Consider the following 22,652-nt stretch of genomic DNA (forward strand, 5'->3'; position numbering starts at 1 on the left):
TTTTATGTGATAGCCATATGATGGAATATCCAGCAGCAATTAGACTTAGGTGTTTCTAAAATATCAAATGGCACGTGAGGCAAGACAGCCTAGTGTGGTATTTTCCTGAGGGTCTTCTGCAGAACACTAGACCACCTGGAGGTGGCCAGGAAAAAAGGTTTCCTGGCCAAATAAGTTTGAGAAACACCATATATAATAACGCTTCCCTGGATGTTTACAAAGCATAACTAGTGCATTAAAGGATCTGAACATTTTCTACAGTAAAGAAACTTATTTATTTTGGTTTTAGTTCAGAATTCCCCATGCATTACTAAAATCTTTTTTTAAGTAGTATTTATTAATATCTAGGAACCTAGTGTGATCAAGACCCACCTGAGGGGCAGTGAAGAGAACTGGACTCAAAGAGAGACCTGAGGCTTGGCTTGGCTCTATCCTGCTTTTCTTATTTTGTGAAATTGGTGCAGTGGGTGGGGTCAGAGACAAAGCTAGGGTTTTTTCCAGCTCTGTGACAACCCTCCAGAGCTCGCAGCCAAGGTGAAAACAGGCTCAGGATGGAGGCTCTCGCCTTCTCTGTAGCGCACGTCTCGTTTTCCCATCCTGTACTGCCCTAGGTGCATGCATGCACACGCGTGCGCGCACACACACACGCACGCGCGCACACACACACACACACACACACACCAGTCAGCAGCACAGTGGAAAGTCTTATTCCAAGAAATCTCCTAATCCTTTAGACCACCCACTCTGCCTCAGGCAACATTCCTTAAATGCAGGTTTGTGGCATCGTAAATTCTACAGCAGCGAAATCCTGCAAGTCAGGAATGAGCAGTGGTGGAAAACACATGAAGTTTCCAAACAAGCACAGCTCCAGCTGGGCTCTGCCTCCCAGATGAGAATTATCCAAGCCAGAATGCTCTGGCATGAGGTCCAGGAACTCGGAGTGATGGGCTTTGTATTCTGATTTCCAGAGGACGCTCTGTCCCTTTTGAGTCGCTCAGGCTGGGCCTGGGCGCCTATGCTGCTCTGTGGCCGGTCAGGTGCAAGGCCACCATCAGGGAGAGTCAAGGGCAAATGCCAAAAAGAGCCCAAGGTCCACTGGGATTCAAACAAAGACAGAAGTGGTAGAAGAAAATTCCTGAAATTCTCAATATTCTCGGCTGGCAAAAGTTGAATGGAAAAACACATTACTGAATGTTCTTTCTGTGCCATTCAGAAGAATGCTTCCGACATTTACATAGACCCTCTCTCTCCACAGAAAAGCAGAGGCCTCGTTAATATGCCTACTCAGATGTCCTAACACCCCAGTGTATGCAGAGTTGAATAAAACGGGGCTGGGAGATGATACATCGAACTGTTAAGATGTTCTCTCTAAATAATGGCAGTACAGACAAACCACCACTTGTTTTGCGATTTCTGAATTATTCAAAAAAGTTTCTATTATATCATGATACATTACTTCTGCAATGACAGGGGGTGTCTTTTTCTTTTTTTCCCTTTCTTTCATTTTTCTTTGAATGTGTTGTTAGAGTCAAAAAGTCTTCTCAGCACTCAGGGATCCAAGGGTTCAAGCAACAGTACCAGGAGGAAGCCGGGTTTTAGAACAGACCTGATGAGCACCTGACTCCTTTCTGACAAGATGTGCCGCAGCCTCATTTAGCAGAAAATGACACAACACACATCCAAACATCTTTCCACAAAAACGGTGTGGGAGCAAGGCATGGGTTACTTTTACTGATTGATTGGGACAGTGTCTTACTCTGTTACCCAGGATGGAGTGCAGTGGTGCCATCACAGCTCACTGCAGTCTCATCCTCCTGGGCTCAAGTCATCCCCTCATCTCAGCCTCCCAGGTACCTGGGACTACAGGTGTGTGCCACCATACCCAGTTAATTTTTCTTTTTTCAAGTTTTTATAGAGACAAGTTCACGCTATGTTGCCCAGGCTGGTTTCAACTCCTAGACTCAAGTGATCTTTTTGCCTCAGCCTCCCAAAGTGCTGGAATTAAAGGCATGAGCCACTGCACCCAGCTGGATTAGTGTTTTTTAAAAGACAATGTGATGAACTAGAAGATTCTAATCCCTAAAATAATGTATAAAAAAGAAATCAATGATTTAATATGCTGTAGAAAGGCATTTTTTCCCACATATGAAATTGTCCAAGGGCAGTGAACTTCAGTTCATATTCCTGTGTGTTGGCAAACAAGTGGAATTTCCTAAAACTCCAGAACTAAGCCCCACCCCACTCCTAGGTATGTCTACTTGCATCATACACAGCCACTGTGCTATGCATTTGTGGGGAAAGCCAGGATGGCCACAGTGATCATAGAAACCTGGTCTCGTCTTGCCCTCTCTCCACTCTGCCCAGATTGGTTTGGTCTCTCCCGTCCTTAGCCTCAGAGTCACAGTAAGCGTACCACGTTCAAGACAAGACCCCACAGTGCGGGACAGTATCGTCGCTGCACAGCCCACAGCCCTGAGGAGGCCTCCGAACAGGCCCCATCACGCCAGATGCACTCAGAAACATACAGTGTCATTTCCCACAGTGCGCCTAGAGCCCGGACTCTGCACTCTGCTGTGTGCCAACCCAGGCTAGCCGGCACGGCCTTCAGACCCAGCCCCAGCTCTCACGCAGCTGCGCCTCCCTCCTGTCTGAGCAAAGTTCGCCTTGCCTGGACTGGACATCCAAAGTTTCCACGAGAGCCTTCAGATGTCCAGTGAGCTCCAAACTGGCCATGCAGCCATCAGAGAGATCCTGTTTGGAAGGGCTGGACGATGATATTTACACTGACCACAGAATGGATTTATTTTTAACTTTTACTGTGGAAATTTTCAAGCACATCCACAAGAAGAGAGACTAGAATAATGAAGTTCCATCTTCTCATCCCCTGGCTTCAAGATCACCTCTAGCACCTGTAGCCCCGGTTTCCACCTCGTCTCACATCCCGCTCCATCCGCACCCGTGCAGTCTTTTGAAGCAAATACTTGACATCATCTTATGTTAACTGAACATCAGAGTGATTGATTTCTTCCTACATAAATCTGATTGTTTCACTTCCCTGTTCAGAATCCTTCAAACCTAGTATAAAAGCCAAGCTCCATCATGTGGCCTCTTGGGTGGGCCCTGGTCCATTCTCAGGCCCCTCCACTGCTTGTCTCCAGCCCCAGCCTTCTCGCTGCTCCCTAAACACAGAGGCAGGTCCACCGAGCCTCCGCACCTTCCCTGATGCCTTCTGGCGGCCTGGACCCTCCTCCGCCAGCATCCTCAAGGCCCCTCCTCACTTCTGTTGCACCTTTCATCAACTGCCAGCCTCCCTGAGAACCCTTCCTTGAAACCCTATCTGGACCATAGCAAGGACTCAACAAATATTTAATGACCAAATGCACATAATAAAAGTCAATAACCCTGTGAGGCCAGGGAGAGAAGACAGAATAGTTCCTGTTATTCACATGAGAAAACTGAGGCTCAGCATGGTTAAGTGAACTGCCCAAAGACATACAGCTCTTAATGGTGGAAAAGACTTTGAACATAGGTCTTGACTCCAAATTTCATGCTTTTTCCATCTCTGTGTTGCTTCTCTGAAATGACATGTTGCTTCAGTTGATATAATTAAGACACAGGTTTACATCAAATGTATTCATTCATTCAACAAACAGTAACCACTGTTTTAATACTCAGTACGTGGCAGGCACTGTTCTGAGCAGCAGAGAAACTGGAGTGTGGCGGGCAGAACAGTGCCCCCCAAAGAGGTCCGTGTCCTAATCCCCGTCACCGGGACTGTGTTAGGGTACATAGGAAGGGGAATAGCGTTCATCAGCTGACCTTCAGATGAGGACATTTATCTTGATTCCTTGGGTGAGCCCAGTGTCCACACAAGGCTCCTCAACAGTGAAAGAGGGAGGCAGGGGAGTGGGAGAGAGATTTGAAGATGCTACTCTGCCGGCTCTGAAGACAGAGGAAGGGGCTACAAGCCAAGGAAGCGAGTGGTCTCTGAAAAAGGCAAGGAAATAGATTCTGCCCTTGTACCTTCAGGAAGGGTGAAGGCCTGCAGATATTTTAATTTTATTTCAGTGAGACGCACTTCTTTTTTTTTTTTTTAATCTTTTTATGTTTTGTTCTTGTTTTGAGACAAGGTCTCATTGTGTTGCCTAGGCTGGAGTGCAGTGGTGCAATCTCGGCTAACTCCAGCCTCAACCTCCTGGGCTCAAGTGATCCTCCTGTCTCGGCCTCCTGAGTAGCTGGGATTACAGCTGCATGTCACCACACCTGGCTAATTTTTTAAAAACTTTTTATAGAGATGGGACTCTCACTGTGTTGCCCAGGCTGGTCTTGAACTCCTGGGCTCAAGTGATCCTCCTGTCTCAGCCTCCAAGTAGCTGGGACCACAGGCGTGAGACCCATTTCTGACTTCTGACCTTCATGGCCCTGAGGGAGTCAGTCTGTTGTTGTTTTAAGCCACTGAGTGTGTGGCAATCTGTTACAGCAGCAATCAGAAATGAAAAGAGAAGGTGAAGAAGGTAACAAGGTCCCCGCCCTCAAAAAGTGTCCTCTTCTTGGAGTGAGGGGGAGTCCGGCACCTTCCATGGGGCCGCTCTGGACGCAGAGGTCTTCCTACGGCGGGTCCGTGCTCACTGCAGCCCAGCTGCCTCTGTTAGGACAGGCTGTCAGCGCCTCAGGAGCAGGTTCTTCTGTTACCAAACAAAATCTGTTTGCTAATTTCCTATTCAAGAATGACACTCATAGGCTTTATAGGCCTTTTCTCCTGTATTTTAGCCAGACTTAGGAAATTAGCTCCATCAAAGAAAAGAAGAGGACAGAAGGGAAAGGGAGGGGAAGGGAGGAGAGGAAACAAAACTAGGTAAGGTGCTTCTTGGATTCTCGGCAAATCCACCTCCGGACCCCCTGAAACTCCTGTCTCAGCGGCTCTGTGTCTTGGCCCCGCGTCCTCTGAGAGTTGGCAGAACGGAAACTTGGCCTCCACCCAAGAGGCACAGACAGTGCCTCATAATTAGAAGCTACTCAGGGCATCCCAGACTAAAACGCATGCCAGCAAAATGTCATTGCCTGACCTGGGAGGGTGTTCATCTAGCACAGTCACTGTCCCTCCCCGAGCAGCCTGTCCCCACCAAGGAGGGGGCATTTGGACGAAGGGGACATGCACTGGAGAGCAAAGGGCAACAGTGGGGTCTCCAGTGACAAAAGAACTCCCGAGGGACAAAAGGCAGGGCGGGAGCCTGTGTGTAAGCAGAAGCCTGTCCACGCAGCTCTGAGGCTTTCCCCTCTGCTGGCCTCTGTGTCCTCACGGCCCAGGCCACATCCCTCACCGCAGCATGGCCTCCTCCCGGGCTCAGGGCAGAGCTGGTTACAGTGTCTCCTAAGGTAGCTTCGTATGTGGACAAGTCCTTCCTCCTCTCTTGTCACTAGCATTCTGACACCCAGGAGGACCGTTCCGCACCTAGACTCCTATTTTCTTAGAGGACACACATCCCCCCCGTCAAACGGCACCACAGTTCTGGGGGCCACGTCTGTGGACCGAGGCAGTCCCCGCTCCACCTGCCGTCAGGGTCCCCTCATGCCCCTCTCCAATACCTCTGTTCACGCTTTGCTTTTGTAGTTTCCAGCACCAATTTTCAAATATCAATGAAACTCTTCAGCTGAAAACCACTCAGTGAAGGATTCCTGGGGCTTCTCCTTAAAGGAGCTTAGCAGGCACGGCCCTCACCACAGCTGTTTACCTCACTTAAACAGCATAAACCCTATCTTCAAGCTCCTGGCCTGTCTCCTCCCCACACAATCGTCACTCAGTTTTCCCTTTCAAGAGAGTTACTGAGGCATGGAGGAAGGGAATATTTCCCTTGCCAGGATCTCAGTTTGCATTGGTTGAAAGCACAGTCATCCCGGCCTGGACAGTATAGTGAGACCTCGTCTCTGAACAAAAAACAAACAAACAAAATATTAGCCAGGCATAGTGGCTGGTGCCTATAATCCCAGCTACTCGAGAGGTTAAGGCAGGAGGATTGCTTGAGTCTAGGAGGTCGAGGCTGCAGTGAGCTATGATCGCACCAGTGCACTCCAGCCTGGGTGACACAGCAAGACCCTGTCTAAAAAAGAAAAAGAAAAAAAAACAAACAAGAAAAGAAAAAAAAGAGAGAAGAAAAGAAAGTACAGTGCTCTTGTGAAAGGGGTGGGGAGGAGAGCAAAAACTCGCATGTACTCTATTCTCTCCCATGAGGAGGAACGCCTACAAAAACGTTCTATCATGGGCTGCTGGGGATGGCGCAGGTCAGGAGCAGGATTTTGGTGTGTGCTGCTGGCTTGTGCTGTAGCCAGGCCTGTATTTCCAATGGCTGCAGGAAAAAGAAAGGACCTGCTCATTCTGAGCTTGTGAGAGGCTCCATTCTTCAAGAACTTCCAAAGGTCAAAATTTCCTCTGACTTTACTAACAGCCTATGAATAGTGAACCACTTTTTTGACCATAGATGCTGGGGCCGTGAAGAAAGCAGGAAAGAGAGCGAAACAGTTTCTTTGGATGTCTGTGAAGCCTGAATTTGACCTCAGCTATCTGCTGCCTCCAGTTCCTTTGCTTTCTCAAGCACCCATTCAGACCCAGCGATTTCGCACAGCTTTGTGCCAGTGCATCCCAGCCTTCTGGGCACATGATCTCCAAACACCTAACCTTTCAAACCATGCAGACTGGTAGTCGCTTGCAAAGTTAATCCGAAGGAGGTGAACAAGTGGTATGGCTGAACAGCCTGGGGTGCCCAGATCTCCTGACTGCATGCATTAAACCGTGGGCTCCTGGAGGATGTGAGTGTGGCTCCCCTTTACAGGCATGCACCATCACACCCAGGTAATTTTTTACTTTTTGTAGAGACAGTGTCTCACTGTGTTGCCCAGGCTTATCTTGAACTCCTGGGCTCAAGCTATCCTTCCACCTCAGCCTCCCAAAGTACTGGGATTAAAGATATGATTCACTGTGCCTGACCTAATTCTTTATTCAAAATTTTTCCTCTGAGATCAGCATTTCTAACCTACATGTAAATTCCAAAGAGTTGAAAGACAGCTTGCAACTTGCTTATCATTAATAATTTAAAGGTTTAAGGAGCAGGTAATGCCAAAGTCATCTACAAAGTCAACATAATCCTGACCAAAATCCCAGTTGGATTGTTTTGATAAACATTTACAAGCTGATCCTAAAATTCATTTGGAAATGCAACATACCCAGAATAGCCAAAACAATCTTGAAAAAGAACAAAGTTAGAGAACTCACATTTTCCAATTTGAAAGCTTACTACAAAGCTACAATAATCAAGACAATGTGGCATTGGCATAAGGACAAAAAAATGTGTATCAAAGAAATAGAACCGAGAGTCCAGAATCAGAACCTCAAATTTACGGTCAGGTGATCTTCAACAAAGGTGCCAAGACAATTGCGCAAAGAACAGTCTTTTCAAAAACCTGTGTTGGGACAACTGGACAGCTGCCTGCAAGGAATGAAGCTGGATCTTGTCCTTACAACATGCACAGAAATTAACTCCAAATGCATCACAGGGATAAAAGTGAGAACTAAGACTATAAAACTCTCAGAAGAAAATGCAAGAGTAAACCTTTATGACCTTAGGTTAGGCAAAGACAAGTGTTGGTGAGAATATGGAGAAACTAAAGCCTTATACACTGCTAGTTTTCCACTTTGGAAAACAGTTTGGCAGTTCCTCTAAATGCTAGCCATAGAGTTCCCATATGACCCATCAATTCCACTTCTAGATACATACCTGAGAGATTTTTAAAAACATACATCTGGCTGGGCATGGTGGCTCACACCTGTAACCCCAGTACTTTGGGAGGCCGAGGCAGGTGGATCACCTGAGGTCAGGAGTTTGAGACCAGCCTGGCCAACATGGTGAAACCTTGTTTCTACTAAAAATACAAAAGATTAGCCAGGAGCGGTGGTGGGCAGCTGTAACCCCAGCTACTGGGGAGGCTGAGGCAGGAGAATCGCTTGAACCCAGGAGGTGGAGGTTGCAGTGAGCCAAGATCGTGCCACTGCACTCCAGTCTGGGCAACAGAGCAAGACTCCATCTCAAAAAAAAAAAAAAAAAAAAAAAAAACTACACAAAAAATTGTTTCTGAATGTTCACAGCTATTCATAATAGCCAAAAAGTTGGGGGAAAGTGGATATTCATCAACTGATGAGTGGATAAACAAAAATGTGGTCTATCCATACAATGGAATATTATTCAGCCATAAAAAGGAAATACCCACACCACAACGTGAACCTTGATCATCTTTTCCTAAGTGAAAGGATCCAGTCACAAAGAACCACAGGTGGTACGATTCCATTTGTATGAAATGTCTGGATTAGGCAAATCTAGAGACAGAAAGTATCCCAAGGCTGGGGGATGTAGAGGGGGAACTGGGAGTGACTGCTCATGCATAAAGGGTTTCGTTCTGGACTGATAAAAATGCTCTGAAGTGGATTGTGCTGATGGTTGAACAATTCGGAATACACCAGAACCCACCAAGCTGCATACTTTAGAAGGATGAATTGTATGGTATGTGAATCGGATCTCAGTGAAGCTGTTTTTAAATAAAGAAAAGAGGCTGGTAATACTCCACATACTGATAGTCAACAGAGGAACAAATGTGGACAAAAGCAATTTTCAGTGAATGTGATTTCTAACTGCTAAAGCTCCAGGGTGGGTTACCCAGAAAACATGAAAGTTGGCTCAGCTGCTTCCAAGGTCAACCAGAGAATGAGGACAGAAAGCTCAGAGAATGAGGACAGAAAGCTCAGAGACAGAAGCTTGAGTGGGTCTAGAACAGGTAAGGAGGGGGTCAGGGAAAGAACTCCTTGCCAAGAAAAAAGTACAGAGAATTCCACTACTGCCGCTTCACTGCGCTCTTTTTAGAAACCATTTTCCAACATGGGGAGGGGCCGTCTGAGCCAAAAGGAAGGAATAAATACATCTTCAGTGCCATGGAAAGTCAAACATTAGATCTACAGCTTCAGGTTTTTTGATGGGAAATTTGTGTTGGAACGTCATGAATTGTGTAAAAGTACAGCATGGTGGAAAAAAATGGAAGGGAGATGGCTGAAGAAAGTTTCAGGTTGGAAGAAGTTGGTCCTGCATGGTATATAGAGCAAGAGAACCCAGGAGGGGCCTCTGGTAGATTAAAGTATAATCCCCAGCTCTTCACTTCTCCATGAACCGATGCCCCATTTATGCCAATGCTGCTTTTCAGTTCCTCTTGCTAAAGGCCACTCTATGTGTTGACTCTGGGCTCCCGCAGGGAGCTGGGCAGGTAAATTCCTTTCTGTCCGCTGTGGACCGCTCTAGGCATCACTCCTGTGTACATCCTCACAAAGGTGCCTGCTGACCTGCTACTCTGTACTGTTCACAGCTTGGTGTGAAGCAGAAACCAGTCCAATAACCCATTCCAAGAAGACAGGATCAAAACTTCCCAAAGGCCACACTGATGGTACAACAGAGGGAGCCCAATGGCACTCTTCCCCTCTTAATAGTGCTTGGTGGTACCAACACACCATGCACAAATCTTACAAATGTTAAACTTCCAACAAATGGGATTCAATTGGAAAATGGTTAAATTTTTCATAAAACATTTTTGTTAATAGAAGCACCCTAGGAATTACCATATTGCCACTGAATGAATGAGATAGGATGCCCATGACACACAGCTGGATTAAAAAAGCAACATTCAGACACGGTATTAAGAACGAATAGGCTGGGCACAGTGGCACACTTGTAGTCCCAGCTACTCTGGAGGCTGACACGGGAGAATCGCTTGAGCTCAGGAATCTGAGACTGCAATGAGCTATGATCATGCACGGCACTCCGGCCTGGGTGACAGAGTGAGACCCTGTCTCTAAAATAAATAAATAAAAATAAATAGAACGAATACTCTCTTATACAAAGAGGAGGCGGATCTTTTTAGATTCCTGTGCTCAGGAGAAGAAAAAATAATTTTCCAAGAGTACAAATTTGTACCACAAATATAAGACAGAATTATTACTGGGCAGTAAGTAGGGCATTAACCAGAATGCTGTGTACGTTAGGCGGAACTTGGTGCAATCATTCCACAAATAAAAAAATATTGGGTCATGAACACAAGCAAAGCACTGAGTTGAGCTTTCTTCCTTTAAGGACACAGAAATCTATGTATTTGGCCAGGCTTGGTGGCTCACACCTATAATCCCAACATTTTGAGAAGCCAAGTGAAATGGATTGCTTGAGGCCAGGAGTTCAAGACCAGCCTGCACAACATAGCAAGACCTCATCTCTCCAATTTTTTTTTTTTTTTTTTTTTTTTTTTGAGATGCAATCTTGCTCTGTCACCCAGGTTGGGGTGCAGCGGTGCAATCTCAGCTCACTGCAACCTTCACCTTCTGGGTTCAAGTGATTCTCCCACTTCAGCCTCCCAAGTAACTGGGATTATATGTGCCACCATGCCCAGATACTTTTTGTATTTTTAGTAGAGATGGGGTTTCACCACATTGGCCAGGCTGGTCTCGTACTCCTGACCTCGTGATCCACTCGCCTCAGCCTCCCAAAGTGCTGAGATTACAGGAGTGAGCCACCGCGCCTGGCCCAATTTTTTTTTTTTTTTTTAAGTTAGCTGCGCATGGTGGCATACACTGGTAGCCTCAGTTACTCAGGAGGCTGGAGCAGGAGGATATTCTGGGCCTGGGAGTTTGACGTTGCAGTGAGATATGATTGCATCACTGCACTCAGCCTGGGTGACAGAGTGTGACCCTGTCTTTAAAAAATAAATAAAATAAAATAAAATAAAATAAAATAAAATAAGAAAGAAAAAGAAACAAGAAATCTGTCTTTATATTGTCAAATCATAAACCCAAAGTGATTGTTTGTTTAAAATTATGAAAACAAAAAGAACAGTAACAGATTTCTACGATGCTAAAGAGGGGTAATAAAATTCACTGGACTCCAATAATTAATGAGACAGAACAAATAGCAATAGGCACAAGCAACAGCAGGGAATTTATTTTTAGCTCAAACATTAGGCAACATCATTACAAGCACAATTAAAGCCAGCAACAAGCTGCCAAAACAATTGAAAAATTGCCATTACTGGAGAGATGCAAGACTCCACCGGGGACACCAGACAAGGACAGCCCGAGGATAACGAAATCAGGCCGTCGAGGGCTGGGGAGATCGGATGACCACACAGCCATACAGATATCACTCACACCCTCCACAAATCTAGACTCTAAAAACGTTCGCTTTGAAATCGTTATCCCAAACTAAATCCGTCTTCCTCGAAGGATAAAGAAAGAATATCCCTACTGTGGAGTCATGCCTTGCACATATAATACTAGTGGTTTCTTTAAAATTATGGATATATCGATGGAGTCAGATGTGTACAACCTCTAAGTCAAATTTTAGGAAAAGCCATCATAATAATTAGAAATATGGTCACCTGAAAACTTCCCACTGGTATTTTTATTTGCGATGGTAAATGGAACAAACTACAAATTACAATAGTCATTTTAGCAGAGTTCAAGTTTCATCAAAAGACTATTCCTTGAATAGTCTATTAGAGTAGAGGGAAGTGTTAAACATTCTGTTTTGATCACACAGAAATCTCTCCTTTGTGACACTGTAATATCAAATGAAAACAGCAGGTTATGAAGAATCACAATCCCATTGATATAAAATTATTAATCACATACAGATATCTGAAGAATGATCATCTAATATCCACAGTGGAAATATCTGGGTAGTGGGAGTTTGGGCAGTTTTACTTTCAACCGTATGGTTTTTTGTGTGATTTTTCAATCAAAGTAACACTATAAAGCTCAGGACCCAGACTGCTGGATTCAATTTTCAGCTTTACACCTTATTAGCTCTGTGACATTGTGCAAGTTACTTAATGTCTCTGTGTCTCAATGACCTCACCTGCAAATGGGAATGACGACAGTTTCTACCTCAAAGTGCTTTTGCGAGGAGGGCTGAAAGCATCGGTACACACAGGCACTCAGAACAGTACATGGAGCACAGCAAGTCATCAGGGAACGTCCGCCAGCAGGAGAAGCAGAAGCAGGAGCATCGCTGACATGAAGCCAGCGCTTCGCAAAACTGACTAACTGTGCTCATTAAAGGCAGCTGCAAAAGCAACTATTTCATAGCCAGAGGTAAAAGGGAATCAAGAACCTCTCTCTGCTTAAGTTTACATAACAACACCAACAAAAAAACTAGCAGATCAACTACAAGTAACACACACGCACATCAAGAAGTGAGGTCTCTAAGCAGACATTTTTCCTTGAATGGTCACCTCATTTGAGGAACAGGCAGGCACAGCTGACGGAGTTAAAGAGGTGCCCCAGGCAGCTGCTTCCCGGGCACAGAAGTCTGTGTTCTCAATTTAGCAGAAAAATAGAAGACATTCTAATGAGGTTAGCATTTGTAGGCTGGAATATTCATCCTAATTTATTTCTTAAAATTGCTTAAAATGTATTTTTTAAGAAAATGTTTTATTTAAATGTTTAATATAACTTTAATTAACATTTACTTTAGCATTCTGAAGGTCTTTTAAAGCATGTATTCTAAAGCAGAATTTATAAAAGACAAGATTATTTATTTGACCCTAAAAAACAAGTTTGACCATTAGAAACCTAAAATAGACATTAAAATATAAATAACAAACGGAGACATTATGTATAATTTAATGGTAAGAGATTCTTACAAATTACCCAAGAAAAAAATGGGTAAAGCTATAATCATTCAATTATTCAGATCGGAAATGAAATGGCTAAAAAAATATGAAAAAAGTTTGAAGTCATCAGAAAGCAAACATATATTTTTTAAAGGATTATTTTTTCTTTCTCACTTTAATATAATACTTGGGTAAAAGTGAAAGAACGTAACAGTGAAACACGGTGGGTCCAATAACAGGTGGGTTTTACAGTATGTATCAGAGGCTCTGAACTAGCAATTCCACATCTACAATTTTAGATTAAGATTAGATGCATATTTTAGCATGCTGCTTTCAGATTTTATCATTATTTTTTAAATTTCAGTAGGTTTTTGGGGAACAGGTGTTGTTTACTTACAAGAGTAAATTCTCTAGTGGTAAATTCTGAGATTTTGGTGCACCCATCACCCAAGCAGTGTACACTGTACCCAATGTGTAGTTTTTATCCCTCACCCCCACTCCCACCCTTTCCTGCAAGTCCCCAAAGTCCATTGTATCATTCTTACACCATTGCGTCCTCATAGCTTAGCTCCCACTTATGAATGAGAACATACGATGTTTAGTTTTCTATTCCTGAGTTACTTCACTTGGAATAATGGTCTCCAATCTCATCCAGGTTGCTGCGAATGTCATTATTTAGTTCCCCCCCCCTTTTTTTTTTTTTTTTGAGACGGAGTCTCGCTCTGTCGCCCAGGCTGGAGTACAGTGGCCGGATCTCAGCTCACTGCAAGCTCCGCCTCCCGGGTTCACGCCATTCTCCTGCCTCAGCCTCCCGAGTAGCTGGGACTACAGGCGCTCGCCACCTCGCCCAGCTAATTTTTTGTATTTTTAAGTAGAGACAGGGTTTCACCATATTAGCCAGGATGGTCTCGATCTCCTGACCTAGTGATCCGCCCGTCTCGGCCTCCCAAAGTGCTGGGATGACAGGCTTGAGCCACCGTGCCCGGCCTATTTAGTTCCTTTTTATGGCTGAGTAGTATTCAGTAGTATTGTATGGTATGTATATACCACATTTTCTTTATTCACTCATTGATTGATGGGCACTTGGGCTGGTTCCATATTTTTACAATTGCAAATGGTGCTGCAATAAACATGCGTGTGCAAGTATCTTTTCTGCGTGTCTACCCAAAGGAAAAGAAGTCATTACACAGACTGGATGACTTGGTAGTCATCAAGAGTGTAAAACTGTTCCCTTTTCACCACATCCACTCTTGATGGGATTGTTGGCACATCCATGCCAACATCTATTATATTTCTATTTTTTGATTATGGTCATTCTTGCAAGAATAAGGTCGTATTGTACCGTGGTTTTGATGTTCATTTCCCTGATAATCAGTGATGCTGAGCATTTTTTCCTGTTCGTTCGTTGGCCATTTGCATAAATTCTTTTGAGAAGTGTCTATTCATGTCCTTATCCCACATTTTCTTTTTTTTTTTTTTTTTTTTTTTTTTTTTTTTTTTTTTTTTTTTTTTTTTTTTGAGACGGAGTCTCGCTCTGTCACCCAGGCTGGAGTGCAGTGGCCGGATCTCAGCTCACTGCAAGCTCCGCCTCCCGGGTTTACGCCATTCTCCTGCCTCAGCCTCCCAAGTAGCTGGGACTACAGGCACCCGCCAACTCGCCCGGCTAGTTTTTTGTATTTTTTAGTAGAGACGGGGTTTCGCCGTGTTAGCCAGGATGGTCTCGATCTCCTGACCTCGCGATCCACCCGTCTCGGCCTCCCAAAGTGCTGGGATTACAGGCTTGAGCCACCGCGCCCGGCCTTATCCCACATTTTCATGGGATTGTTTGTTTTGTTCTTGCTGATTTTGTTGAGTTGCATGTAGATTCTGGATATTAGTCCTTTGTCAGATGTATGGATTGTGATGATTTTCTCCCTTGTCTGTCCACTTTGCAGATTATTTCTTTTGCTGTGCAGAAGCTTTTTAGTTTAATTAAGTCCTATCTATTTATCTTTTGCTTTGTTGCATTTGCTTTTGGGTTTTTGGTTATGAAGCCTTTGCCTAAGTCAACGTCTTGAAGGGCTTCTCCAATGTTATCTTCTAGAATTTTCTGGCTTCAGGTCTTAGATTTAAGTCTTTGATCCATGTTGAGTTGATTTTTGCATAGGGTAAGAGATGAGAATCCAGTTTCATTCTCCTACTTGTGGCTTGCCAATTATCCCAGCACCATCTGTTGAATAGGATGCCCATTTCCCACTTTATGTTTTTGTTTGTTCTGTCAAAGATCAGTTGACTGTAAGTATTTGGCTTATTTCTGGGTTCTCTATTCTGTTCCATTGGTCTATATGCCTATTTTTATACCAGTACCATGCTGTTTTGATGACTATGCCCTTATAGTATAGTTTGAGATCAGGTAATGTGATGCCTCCAGATTTGTTCTTTTTGCTTAGTCTTGCTTTGGATATGTGGGCTCTTTTTTGGTTCCATATGAATTTTAGGATTTTTTTTTCTGGTTCTGTGAAGAATGACGGTGGTTGCTTTTCATTTTTTGTTTTTTTTTGAGACAGAGTCTCTCTCTGTCGCCCAGGCTGGAGTGCAGTGGCATGATCTCAGCTCACTGCAACCTTCGCCTCCTGGGTTCAAGTGATTCTTCTGCCTCAGTCTCCCAAGTATTTGGAACTACAGGCATGTGCCACCATGCCCAACTAATTTTTGTATTTTTAGTAGAGACAGGGTTTGACCATATTGGCCAGGCTGGTCTTGAACTCCTGACCTCATGATCTACCCACCTCGGCCTCCCAAAGTGCTGGGATTACAGGCATGAGCCACTGCACCCGCCGTGAATGATGGTGGTATTTTGATGGGAATTGCCTTGAATTTGTAGATTGCTTTTGGCAGTATGGTCACTTTCATAATATTGATTCTACCCATCCATGAGCATAGGATGTGTTTCCATTTATTTGTGTCTACGCCTATGATTTCTTTCAGCAGTGTTTTTAAAATGTTCTAATCTACAAATACAAGAACTTTTGTTTTGAAAGGGAATTTAAATAAAATGAAAATTACATGAACGAACACTTGATTAGTTAGGAGATGATAAAGAAAATTATAGATTATCCTGAATCCTGGATTCTTCCTTTTAGAAAGACAATAAACAGATCAGTAATCGAATTAAGGCTCCAAACAGTAGCTCACACCTGTAACTCCAGCACTTTGGAAGGCCAAGGCAGGAGGACTGCTTGAGCCCGGGAGTTCACGACCAGCCTGGGCAACAGAGCAAGACCTTGTCTCTACAAAACAACTTTAAAACTTAGCCCAGAGTGGTGGTAAGCACCTGTGGTCCCTGCTACTCGGGAGGCTGAGGTGGGAGGATTGCTTGAGCCCAGAAGTTTGAGGCTGCAGTGAGCTGTGATGGCACCACTGCACTCCAGCCTGGGTGACAGAGCAAGATCCTGTCTCAAAATAAAGTGAATTAAATAATATATTGGAAGATGATAAGAACTGTGGAGAAAAGTGAAGCAGGAAGTGAGTGGAGTAGGGCAAGAAAAGGAGGTGCTGACATTTTAAACAGGGAGGTAGAAAAGGTGACATTTGAGTTTGGATCAAACAAGGGAAAATTCTACCAATTTTACTCCATAGTCATCAACTCTGGTCATTTCAATCAGGCTAACAGCTCTTGGCTAAGACAAGGTATTGGTCATCTCTACTTGGCTATCTGCTTCAATTTATTTATTTATTTATTTATTTATTTATTTATTTATTTATTTATTTTTGAGACAGAGTCTTGCTTGTCGCCCAGGCTGGAGTGCAGTGGCATGATCTCGGCTCACTGCAAGCTCTGTCGCCCGGGTTCATGCCATTCTCCTGCCTCAGCCTCCCAAGTAGCTGGGACTACAGGCGCCCGCCACCACATCTGGCTAATTTTTTTTTGTATTTTTAGTAGAGATGGGGTTTCACTGTGTTAGCCAGGATGGTCTCGATCTCCTGACCTCGTGATCCACCCGCCTCGGCCCCCCAAAGTGCTGGTATTACAGGTGTAAGCCACTGCGTCCGGCCTCAACTTTTATATTATGACTGACACCTGCAATCCCAGCACTTTGGGAGGCCAAGGTGGGAGGATCACTTGATGCCAGGAGTTCAAGACGAGCTTGGGCAATATAGTGAGACTCCCGGCTTTACAAAAGAAAAAAAAATCAGCCAGGTGCAATGGCTTGTGCCTGTAGTCCAGCTACTCAGGAAGCTGAGGCAGGCAGGTCCCTTGAGCCCAGGAGGTCAAGGGTGCAGTGAGCCATAATTGTGCCACTGCACTCCAGCCTGGGAGACACAGCAAGACACAGCAACTTTTATAATATACGCTCTAGCTATTATGAAGTATCCTGTAATAGACACTATGTTAGTATTCATCAATTCCCTTTTTTGAATCTAAAGGCATGACCTTCTAAAATATATAGCATTCTCCGTATTTTCAGCAAATAAAGACAATTAGGAGTAGAAGAGAAGTCATCCACTGTTTTGATAACCCAGCATCCATTGACCCATTTTTCCAGTAAGAGACCCCAGGTTTTCCTTGGGGTGCTAAGCCTGCCTGACTTCCAGACAACCTGGTTCAGGTGGGGCTGACACCAGCCCTTGCCTCTGGGGGGTCAGTGTATTGCCAGGTCCCACCAGTAGGGGCGCCAAACCACCCAGAACACTGTACCACCTGACGTTGAGGAGTGGGCATGGCGCCCGAGGCAGGCCAATGAGAACTCAGAGACACGAAGATGTATGTTCCCACTTGCAGAAGAGGTGCATGCTCACCCGGTAGTTGCTAAAAAGGCTGAAGGTAGGTGTAGGGATGCTGTTGGGGCCATCCTTGCCACCCTTGAGGCAAGAAGGGAGGGTGAGTCTGCCTAAAAATGAATCAAATCAAGAGTGCAACCACAATTGCACTAAATGGAAAGAAACAGAAATAGAGAGAGATAGACTCCTCTCATACACATTTGGAGGACCTGAACTCAGCCCCGCCTCACCCTAGGTACCCCCTTTGACTTTTCACATAGCTCATGAGTACATTTCATTTTTGCTTACATCATTTCAAGCTAGGTTTCTGTCACCTGCAACCAAGAGTCTTGTCTAATGCAAACAAACCTTCAGAAGCTGATCTTATTTTCACTGGAAAGCCCAAAAAACAGCATATACTCACCCGCTCCTGACCAGCAGTGTCCCAGATGAGGAACTTGTGAAGTTCATTTCCACAAGGCACAGTTTTGGTCATAAAAGATGCCCTGAAAAAGAGAGTCAACATCTCCACATTACTGCATTGCTTCTTCACAAAGATTCACAAGTCAAACAAGTTAAATGCTACACCTTAGCAGGACCCCAAAAAGCTCTGGTCCTTGGGAACCACTAAGAGGAGAAAAGAACTAGAAGATTCATGACACCCAAAAGAAAAAAATCTGCATTTTCTGTTAGTTCAACTGGGGGTTTTGAAACAAAACAAAACAAAGGAGACATTCAAAAGACTGTGTTTCTGGCCAGGCGCGGTGGTTCACGCCTGTAATCCCAGCACTTTGGGAGGCCAAGGTGGGCAGATTACGAGGTCAGGAGTTCGAGACCAGCCTGGCCAATATGATGAAATCCTGTCTCTACTAAAAACACAAAAAATTAGCCAGGCGTAGTGGTGGCATGGTGGCAGGCACCTGTAGTTCCAGCCAGGAGAATCGCTTGAAACCGGGAGGTGGAGGTTGCAGTGAGCCAAGATCGCACCACTGCACTTCAAACCCAGATGACAGTATGAGACTTCGTCACACACACACACACACACACGAAATATATATATATATATATATAGAACTTAAAAATACAAAAATTAGCTGGGCGTGGTGGCAGGTGCCTGTAGTCTCAGCTACTTGGGAGGCTGAGGCAGGAGAATCACTTGAACTCGGGAAGTGGAGGCTGCAGTGAGCCAAAATCACACTACTGCACTCCAGCCTGGGTGACAGAGCAAGACTCCGTCTCAAAAAAAAAAAAAAAAAAAAGAAAGACTGTGTTTCTAAAACCAGTTAGCTTCAATTATTAAAATACCCCCAGATCTCAGGAAAGAATACAACCTTGGATTTTAAAAACTTATTACAATACTCAAGAGTGAAAACAGCAGCTGGTATGTTGGCATGTCATGGTTTTGGTCTTACAATGGTACCACACACACAAAAAAGCTGCCTTACGTATTTACTATGTCTGGGTGACATAGCAAGACCCTATACCCCCTACCCCCCCAAAAAAGATATTTTAAGAACAATTGAAAAATTTTAAATTCACACTATATGCAAGATATTATCATTGATTCAAATTAATTTTGGATATGAATCCAACACCAGTAGCAACTAATAGAATACTACATCTAAGTTCCAACCTGCTTGCATAAATTCAAGGACGAAGATTGGCAGCTTAACACATATTTATGTTTTCTCTACAAAAAAGGAAGGATTATTTTTCCTCCCTTCTGCGTCCAAAAAGAAAGGACGTTAAAGCCTCAGTAGATCATGAAACACTATTTTCTTTTTCTTACTATTTCCTTTAAAAAAGCATTTTCTTTGTGCTCACGAAGGGTATAAAAATACTAGGAACATTCAATAGCCTTCACTTTTATGAGAGAAAGTTTCCAATTCATTAAAAAATAGCAAGCATCCCCAGGAGTGGGACAACCTGGCATGAGAGCCTCCTGAAGTGATGAAATAAGAAGTAGATACATCACCTAGACAGCATTCTGGCCACAAATGCTTCGTCTCAATTTAATTGTAAGAAAACAATCAGGCAAATTGTAGAATGTGAAACATTTTGCAAGACAAGCTGGCCTGAATGCTTCAAATAAGTCTATGTCATGAGAAGCAAACCAGAAAAATACAGGGAGATTCTTCCAGAATCTAGATTTAGAGGAAAGAGATAAAACAACCAAATGCAGTATATGAACCCTGGCTGGATCCCAGATTAGGGGGAAAACAGCTTTAAAATATATTTGGCCAGGTGTGGTGGCTCTTTTTTCTGTAATCCTAGCCCTTTGGGAAGCTGAAGCAGGAGGATGGCTTGAGGCCAAGATTTTGAGACCAGCCTGGGCAACATAGCAAGACTCCTTCTTTACAAAAAAAAAAAAAAAATTTTTAAATCAGCTGAGCATTATGGCACAAGCCTGTAGTTCTGGCAGCTCAAAAGACCGAGGCAGAAGGACAGCTTGAACCCAGGAGTTTGAGGCTGGTAGTGAAGCGCCAAGATTGCCCCAGTGCACTGCAGTCTGGGTGACACAGCGAGACCCTGTGCCCCCTACCCCCTCAAAAAAGATATTTTAAGAACCATTGAAAATTTTTAAATTCACACTATATGCAAGATATTATCATTGATTCAAATTAATTTTCTAGGTATGATCATGGCGTCCTCATTATGTTCTTATTCTTAGGAGATGGACCCCGGGGGTTAGAGGTAAAGAGTCAGGGATTCTTTCCCTTACTTTCATACAGTCGAGCCTGGTCCACTAGGATTCATCATAGTAATATTTCCTCAGCCTCTAAATCCTCTAAGAATAAGAAGCCGATTACAGAAGTCCCAAGTAGAAAAGTCTACTGCAAGTCCCACACTATCCCCACAAAAACCAAAGGCTTGTTAGAGAGTTCTAATTACCAACCCACAATTGCACTAAATAGAAATTCTAAGTATTCTAAGTGATAAGATCCAGTATTATCAAAACCACATCTATTGCTTTATTTCTTTAAAAGTGTTTAAAACGTATATCCAGACAACTGGGAAGAACTCATATATTCCAAAAATGTTAATATCTTTATTACTTTTCCCATTTTAAAAGCAACATACGTATTTCATAAAAAAGAAATTCAAAAAACAAAAAGGAAATAAAAACCAATCATATTTCACCACCCAGCCATAGTCACTGCTAATAAATGGTGTTATGTCCTTCCCAATGATTTTTATACAACTTTTAAAATGGGATTATTCATTTTTTTCCTTTTATTTTTAGTTGATACACAATAATTATGCATCTTATGGGATACAGAGTGATATGTACATACATGTATGCAATGTGTAATGATCAAATCAAGATAATTCGCATATTCATCACCTTGAACATTTATCATTTCTTGGTGTTGTGAACATCCAAAATCCTCTCTTCTAGCTTTTCAAAAATATATACTAAATTATTGTTAGCCTTATTCATCCTACAGTGCTATAGAACACTAGAATATTTTCCTCCCATCTAGCTGTAACTTTGTAACTGTTAACCAACTTCTCCCTATCCTTCCCTTCCCCAACCCTTCCCAGCTTCTAATAACTACAATTCTATTCTACTTCTATGAGCTCTTTTCTTTTTAGCTCTTGCACATAAGTGAGAACATGTAGTATTTATCTTTCCATGTCTGGATTATTTCACTTAATGAAATGCCCTCCGGCTTCCTCTGTGTTGCTATGAACAACAGGATTACATTCTTTTTTTATGGCTGAATGTATTCTAATGTGTATACATACCACATTTTCTTTACCTATGAATTCGTTTTTGTTTTGTTTTGTTTTTTTGAGACAGGGTCTCACTCTGCCTACCAGGCTGGAGTGCAGTGGCACAGTCTCAGCTCACTGCAACCTCCGTCTCCCGGATTCATGTGATTCTCCTGCCTCAGCCTCCCAAGTAGCTGGGATTACAGGCATGTGCCACCACACCCGGCTAATTTTTGTAATTTACTTTAGCAGAGATGGGGTTCTACCATGTTGGCCAGGCTGGTCTCAAACTCCTGACCTCAGATGATCCACCCTCCTTGGCCTCCCAAAGTGCTGGGATTACAGGTGTGAGCCACCGTGCCGGCCTCCCTTCATTTGTTGATGGACACTTGGGTTGATTTCATATCTTGGCTGTTGTGGATAGTGCAGCAATAAATCAGTGAGTGCAGGTATCCCTTTGATATACTGATTCACTCTCCTTTGCATAAATACCCAGTAGTAGAACTGCTGGATTGTATGGCAGTTCTATTTTTAGCTTTTTTGAGAAACCTCCATACTGTCTTCAAGAATGGCTGTACTAATGTACACAGTGCTTCATTTACCAACAGAGTACAAGAATTCCCTTTTCTCTTCATCGTTGCCAGCATTTGTTATTTTTTGTATTTTTAATGATAGTCATTCTAACTGGAGAGAGATGGTATCTTCCTGTGGTTCCTAATTTGCATTTCCCTGATGACAGTGATGTTGAGCATTTTCCATAAACTCGTTGGCCATTTGTATGTCTTTTCGGAAATGTCTATTCAAATTCCTTGTTCAATTTAAAACATTTTATTTGGGTTTTCTTTGCTGTTAAGTTGTTTGAGTTGCTTGTATATTCTGGATTTCCATCCCTTTTATTTCAAAGTTCAAGCTGAAAGTTGTAAGTAGTAAAGCAGTCTTTTCAAGAAACTTTAAATAATTGAATATAATATTTTATAACCTGAAGGTAACTGGCCACTGCCCAACATCCTGGTACCTTTGATAGATATCATGTCATGAGTTTTAACATATTTTGACTTGTAATTGTTCTGCAGTGTGAAATGTTGAAAGTTAACCTTGGAGAACTAAAGACTGAGTCACATTCCTCATCTGACTCCTCTGATGTTCTACAGTTTTGATCTCTGGGCGACAGCTTCAGCAGGCACATTACATTTCTGTGGTTTCATCAAAAATGCTTATTTTGATGTCTAGTGAGTGTGAAATCTGGATAAAGCCTCTGCTACATACATTACAGTTATATGATTTTTCTTTAGTATGGACTCTCTAATGTCAATTAATGCTTGAACTCATGATGAAAGGTTTGCCATACTCATTGCATTTGTAAGGATTCTCCCAGGAATGAACTATTGGATGTTGTGGGAGAAGTGAATTGTGCATGAAGCCCTTGCCACACTCATTTTATTTGGAAGGCTTCTCTCCAGTATGGATCACCTGATGGTAAGTGCTGACTGCACACTGAAGGCTTT

At 43.3% G+C, this 22,652-nt stretch overlaps 1 protein-coding gene across 1 annotated transcript in view; it reads right to left on the reverse strand.

Annotated features, from left to right (window-relative positions):
- The window catches only part of RAB31 (RAB31, member RAS oncogene family), a 155,019-nt gene that overhangs the window by 54,807 nt on the left and 77,560 nt on the right, over positions 1-22,652 (reverse strand). Inside the window, exon 3 of the mRNA XM_010373425.2 lies at positions 17,855-17,936. Within this exon, the coding sequence (XP_010371727.1) occupies positions 17,855-17,936 (82 nt within the window). The remainder of the gene's footprint in view (positions 1-17,854; positions 17,937-22,652) is intronic.

The sequence above is a fragment of the Rhinopithecus roxellana genome, chromosome 21 (assembly GCF_007565055.1).
Source record: "Rhinopithecus roxellana isolate Shanxi Qingling chromosome 21, ASM756505v1, whole genome shotgun sequence".
NCBI classification, from domain to species: domain Eukaryota; kingdom Metazoa; phylum Chordata; class Mammalia; order Primates; family Cercopithecidae; genus Rhinopithecus; species Rhinopithecus roxellana.